Here is a 6,928-nt window from a genome sequence, read left to right as displayed (position 1 = left end):
AATTACCCATTTCACAGCTCACAAAGCATTTATCCGCCAAACTATGTGAACAAATCCATTCCTGTGCTTCTCGAAGGACACCCACTCACATGTGAATGGAATATTTCTATCAGTGGTCTTAAAACCAGGGACCCAGTTCTAAAAAGATGAACCTTTTGACCAAACTGCCTCAGGAACAGAGGAGGCCCTGAAACTAAAACAAATGTCTGTTTGCCTTTTCACAGGGCTGTCTTTAACAACAGTTCCAAGGTAGCAAGTGTAATAACTTGTAATCATGTGTGGGTAAAACATGCCAATGTAACTGGTACTGTTTGCCTGAGGCAGAGGAGGCGCCCCAAATGAACAGCTGACCTTTGATTGCTGGTTTGTTGTGTGGCAAACTGACAAATGATTTAGCTGGAATGTTAGCTGTACTTCATGTCACAGACCTTAGCTCCTGTGTACGTACAGGAAAAATGTTACCCATCCATTAAGTCAGCAAGGCAAAGACTCAAGGACCAGCCTTCAACTGTACGAGAGCAAACACAGGTACCGGCTTGGATCCAAACTTCCTTTAGTATTTTCTCATTTTGGAACAATTGTCAGGGAGCCATGAACCATGCGTGGCAAAAAAAAAAAAAAAACAGCTGGGTGTAATAGCTCCCATTTGGTCCAATATCAACTGCTGGCAGTGGCTAAGAAACAAAATATAAACTCACAAACTGATTTCTTAATCCACTTACATTTCTTTGGATTCTACAAGCCTATTAGGCCATAGAGCTGTGGCGAATCATGCACTAAGTGTTGAAAGCACCTCCTGTGGGAGCCCGAACAGAAGCAAACAACTGTGGCACAATTGTCTTCTGAACGCAACACTATATAATGTTCGATCAACTCATGCTTAATATAAACCAGAGAAAGAAAGCAAACTTGAGAGTGAAGGCACACCACAGATTTCTTCATCACCTATATCCACAGCACTAAGCTTGGATTTGTCTACGGGGCTCTTTCTACAACATATATCAGGAAAAAAAAAGAGACCAAGGGAGACAGAGAGAGACAGTGAAGGCTCAAGGTCTCTCCCTATAATTACAGAGATAGCACAGTTGCACTCCCTCCCCAGTGGAGCCTCCGAGGCGTCACTCCCCGGCCCTTTATATTGTATAAAGACTGGTCTATCAGCCCGGGAACGGCATCATTGCTTGTAAATTAATTTGGGGTTCCTGTCAGTCGGGACCCTCTCCTCTCTTATCTGGCAGTGTAATATGGGAAGCTGAGAGGCTGGGGAGATACTGCTGAGAGCACCAGAGGAAAAGAGGGGATGTGGGTGGGGGTGGGGGTATTAAAGAGAAGAGAGATAGACAAGAGGAAAGAGAGAGGCAGGGACAAAACAAGAAAGGCGAGCACTGGATGTTGAGAGCAAATTTGAGGAAGGACCTGACTCGGTGATAAGTGAATATGGTCTGGCATCCTATTTCGCCCTGCACCTCCCCTCCTCACACACACACACACACACATACACAAGCTATTTGTCATCCAGACTGGACTTCAACTATCAGCACTATCTGTCCCTGTGTCATAGCCAGCGGATACATTTTCTCCCAGCAGTCCTTGTTTAAATCCACCCCGCCCCCCCATTACAAGAGGTCCAGCCCTGTCATGATCACATGTGCTCAACACATAATGCTCATATACACACCTCTGACCTCTGCACTTGTTTCTAATTAACCCCTCACCTACTTTATGTAGCCTCAATTCCCTAATGGCAATAAATAGGCCTCACTACAATCCCATTAGCAGCTGGAGCTGTGAGGGTGAATTAGGATGGACACTAACAAAATACTGGATCAGTTCATTCACTCACTATATGAGTACCGTTACATAAACGGACACTGTGCACTGTTCTTATGGCCCAGACTGTGTTGGTACTGTAGCTTGGTGCTTGGACTGAAATCATTTGTAGCTGCAGAACAAAGATGAGGCAAAATGAAAAAATGCCTTCAAAATAACAGAGATGTGTTGTATTTTAGAGGATTTTTTTTCGGGTTGCACTGTTTTTTATACTGATGTCAACTGAGATTGTTGTGCATCAATAACTGACAGGCAGGTTTAAGAAAAATTGTATTTCCCTTTCATCCCTCCATATTTTTACTTCACTACATTTCAGAGGGACATACATACTAGACTTTTTACTCAACTGCATTTATTTTACAGCTATAGGTCTATATTATATTGGTTTAAATAATAGAATGAATTGTTATAAATTATTATGCCCAATCAGCTTGACAACAATAAAATGCTGAGTACGTGTTCCTGCATAAATAATATACTAATATCTCCACTGAAGCACAAGTCAGTTATGCTGCTAACACTTTTGTAAATGGAGGCAGATTCTAAGTACATGACTTTTACTTGAAATATAGTATTTTTATTCAACGCTATTACTCTTTTACTTAAGTAAAATATCAATACTGCCAATTACAAGGGAGAAGATTTGGGCCATGAAATACTAACAACAAATATAATGCAACCAACAGCCTTTAGTAAAGTCTGTACTAAAAGCAACTTGAATATAATTTGCTTCCAAAATTACAAAAGCTGGTAGTTCCAGTACACATAGTAGAAAGGCTAATCATTTACTGCAAAACTGTGTGCTTCTGTTAACGCATACGATGATACAGTAGGGGAGAACGTCATTGTGTTATTGTGAGGTTAAAAGCCTTTGTTTGAAACAGAAAATTGTGAGTAATTAACATTCATGTTTATGCATGTAAACATTTTTCCCGCTCTGCATTTCCCTATTAAACAAAAATATCTTCTTTTTCACATGGAGAACCACGGCTGCCATAGCAAGAAAAGCATCCTATTATTTCACAAACAAGCCTGGAATATGTGTATACTACACATTCAGATATTTGGCAGAAATCCAAAATGGCAACACAACACAGGCTATTTAAGCAAAAGAACAATAAGACATGCATCATCTATTGTGGTCCAGTCTGCAAGCTGGGAACTGAATCCACAAGAAAAATTGGTTCATACCCAGATGTTTGGAACGCGGAGGTAAACAGGACTGTTGTAGCACCTAGCTGTATTTCCTGCATACTGATGTACTATATTCTTTTAGGTTTATTATTGTGTAGTTTCTTGGCATAGAGGATCAAGAGACTGCAAATAATAAAATACTGAAATGATGAAAATGCTTCCCAAAATTTCTCCCAGCTGTGGCATTTTTAAAAACATTTTTATTTATAATCTAATGGGCTCTTGTGGTTACTGTAAAATCTGTTAGAAATGACAGGAAATAAAATGGAATAAAACGAGTTTACAATAGACAACTATGCAAGGTATAAAATAAATGTTTTGGTTTTGTTTTGTTTTCCTTTGGAATTTTGCTGGGCCAGCAGACTGGAAAACACAGATGCATGTCTTTGTATCTACTGCCACCTGGTGGTTTTTGGCGCCACTGCCTTTGAATAAACAATGGCAGTTTTTTTTTTTCTTAGCAAACAAAAACAATGAATAGACGAAAATTTTAAATGGATAGCATTGCCTTTTTGTCTGTCAATCTACATTTAATAACCTATAATGAAAAAAAACTGAAATCATAATAAAGTGTGCAAAAGGGGCAGAGGTCTGAAGCTTTCTGAAAAAACTATACAGTCCTACATATTCACAGATTTAATAGTTCATATAAAAGTATTAATGTATGTCTCAAATACATGGCCTAGACTAATTAGATGCTTGGTATAAAAAATAGTCAGCAATGCCTTTCAGTAACTTCTTTAAGCCATTGATTCACTACAGTACTACAAAACAAAAACGAACTTGACTACACAATCAACAGGTTAGCCTGCGTACTTTTTGAATTTAGAACATTCAGGGGGGTTGGATACAACTTTTCCAGCTTCAGTAGCCTCAGTAAGAGTGTTTAACAACTGACATATTGCTGTGGCAGAGAGCAGCGTTGCAATGGGTCAGCATTATGGCAGCGATGCACTTTAATTCAACATTATGTTGTAACAGCATTTAGAGCCATATTCATGTACATTACAGCCTCTCTCTTTATAGGTATCCATAACAGATCAGACATAGCAATTGAAAATGGTCTCCATGTATTTGTCTTGCAGGAACAGTCCATCCCATTTTTGTCTTTTCCTCTGGGTCCACTGTACACGCTCTATGCAAATGAGTCACAGAGTCTAGACACATTGTATTTGACAGCTAACCTCACAGTTAATGGTACAGTAGCCCACAAATGGCTAATGGAATGTTTTACATTGATTATCTCAAAACAAACAAAATCCAAGCTGCAAATTGTGAAATTAATTAACATATAACTGCCTTTTTTCCAGTTAGCTTTATTCACTGAGATCTTTTCCTCACAGTGTATTTTCAGACTATTTCACTCTAGTGTCTAGACAGCAAAAGGATATGACTGTACTGGAAGGAACAGGATTGTGGAGCCCCCAGTGGCCAGTGCTGCCTGCAGCATTTTGAGCTCCAGGATGGCACTGAGCAGGGAGACCTCTTGGTTCAGATTCACCATCATCAGAATTAATTGAAATTTAGCAACATATTAGGCCTATATGTTGCTCAACTACTGTTGTGGCCCTCAGTGCTGCATCGATCCATTCTATAATGCCAGTTAGGGATAGAAAGATACTCCTAAATGTGCTCATTGGTTTTCTCTTTACATCCCTTAGTGAGTCTTAAGTCTTTGTCCATTTGCTCCCCCTGTAGGAGACTGACCTCCCCCAGAGTGGCTCTTGGCCAATCTCTGAGACTTCACAGCTCGTCCTCCTTCTGTTGCAGGATCGAGGTGAACTCGGCCTCCTGACACTGATGCTCCCACTCATACAGATCTGTGCCCTGCAGCACAAGTAAAGAAGATGCATGGGTCAGTGTTTATTAACACTCTATACAAACTGAGTGACTGAGGATACAGGTGCACTAAGAATAGATGTGAAAAGTCAACATACACACCCAAGATTTTGTAAAAATTGTATGTTAATTCTGTTCTTTCTAGCAACAGGGGTTTCATTACCTGTGCTAGAGGACAGGGTGTGGGAGGCAACTGCACCTCCAGGTGCAGCTGAACAGTGGGTGTGTTAAGAGCTCCACCCAACACTGCCTGAAAAAGCTTCCGCCGAGCAACACATGTGTCTGTGAGGAACTTGGTGAACTCCAGTTGGTGGAAAAGGGTAAGATTTGGTAAACACTCAGACAGTGCATCTCTCAGCAAGGACAGGAGTTTGGGTACATCGAGAGCTGATAGATAGACAACAGTAAAGTCCAGAAGTCTGAGAGGAGGTTTATTAAACCAAACCCCATCAAAATAAAGCACAGTTTGTGCTATGTGGCTTTGAAAACAGTATAGCTCAGAAATCAAAATATCTTCCCAGCCTAAGTGCAGTGGACCCATATTAATATTGCTGGACAAAGAATGTCTGTATAAGACACACAGGGTATGAATCACTAGAAATGACTCACTCAAATTTAGGTTCCAGGGTTGAAAAGAACATCTGTACTGGATGAACAACAATGACAAGCACTTATAAGAATTGTGTGTACTTCTAATGCAGAGAAGGGCACTATAACATTCACATTACCTCCATCATTGTACATCTAAATCCATTTAGTCCATGCATGTGGTTGTCTAACAACAGAGGCACTTAGAGTAAATGAAATTCAAAAACAGATGAAAATAGAGTGAGTCATCTGGTACAAAAATGAACTCTTTGCTCTGCCTAGAAAGAACACAGTGTTTTCTCTGATGGCCATACTTGATCTTGGCCTCCAAGTTAAGCTCTGTATCACCTGCAAAATGTCTCTACAGTATACTTTACTGCTTTATGTGCTGACCATCCAGCTGTAGGAAGATGTCTTTGGCGATCACAGCTGCCTGGATCACGTTAGACCAGGGGAAGCCACAGGCAGCAGCAAACATAGCAACGTCATACACAAACTCCTGATGGAAGCACCGTTGTTCATCATAGCTCTCAGGCCATGAGAAATGAGAGCTGAGCTGCTGTACACCAGACTCTCTCTGAAAGACATTGATACATACATAAGTGCACACATAGTTTGTGGTACATTTACTTCATGTTAGTGTGACTTCCAGGAGACCATTTGATGCAGAAAAATACTCCCTTGGTTCTTTAGATGGCATTAAGCTTCATTTCAAGATTTGACAGTGTTGCCAGTCTTACTAATCAAAAGCTCCTAGAGTGGTTGTTCACCTCATGTTTGGGTCGATTATGTTGTCTTTTAAGTAGTCCTAGCAGCATTTGAGGGTAGTATTATAACATGAATTTCCCTTTGTATCAATTAATTCAAAATTTGTGGTGTTAATTCGGTGCCCACCTACCTGGAGCTTCGCTATCTGTGCCATTTCCCTCTCAGAAAGATAATCCATTCTTGATAAACAACACAAATGCACTTGGTTGCCATTGGAGATGAACGCGAGGACGTATGTGGGGCATACGTAGCTGTTAACGCGATGACGTCAGAAACACGTACGACGCGAGGAAGATGGAATATTTCTATTCTTTTATATACATTACTAAACATACAATTATCATAGTTAATAACCCATTTAATTAACTCATTATTAACGAAGTACTCTGGGCCTAATGAGTTAATCTGACACCTGTTGTTTACAGAGGTTTAATGGCGACGGCTTTGGTTGACAGTTTATTATAATGTTGTCTGTGACTTTGTCAGATAACACCGGAGCTGGTAATTTATCTGTCTAGTAAATAGCTTTATTAGTCCGGGGCTTAGGCATATCTGGGCTAATCCTCTTTAACATGAATCCCACTCCTCTTTTTCGCTACCGTCCTCTCCCCTTCTGGTTCTTCGAGAAATAAGGCGGAGGAGATGAGCGAGTTCAATGTAAAGATAACGGACTTAGGTGATATCAAGCCATAACAATAATACATCATAT

The 6,928-nt window shown here is 40.3% G+C and overlaps 1 protein-coding gene across 1 annotated transcript; it reads right to left on the bottom strand.

The window, feature by feature from the left end:
- Positions 1-3,557: 3,557 nt before the first annotated feature.
- On the bottom strand, positions 3,558-6,460 carry cunh8orf74 (chromosome unknown C8orf74 homolog). Its single transcript, XM_020592150.1, has 4 exons — positions 6,350-6,460; positions 5,845-6,028; positions 5,027-5,250; positions 3,558-4,851 (listed from the first exon to the last, which is right to left on the bottom strand). The coding sequence occupies exons 1-4, from the start codon at positions 6,395-6,397 to the stop codon at positions 4,768-4,770; spliced, it is 540 nt and encodes a 179-aa protein (XP_020447806.1). The 5' UTR covers positions 6,398-6,460; the 3' UTR covers positions 3,558-4,767.
- Positions 6,461-6,928: the final 468 nt, after the last annotated feature.

Source organism: Monopterus albus, unplaced genomic scaffold (assembly GCF_001952655.1).
Source record: "Monopterus albus unplaced genomic scaffold, M_albus_1.0 scaffold16.1, whole genome shotgun sequence".
Taxonomy (NCBI): Eukaryota; Metazoa; Chordata; class Actinopteri; order Synbranchiformes; family Synbranchidae; genus Monopterus; species Monopterus albus.
Note: the sequence above shows the minus strand (reverse complement) of the source record. Positions and strands in the feature narration are given on the sequence as shown.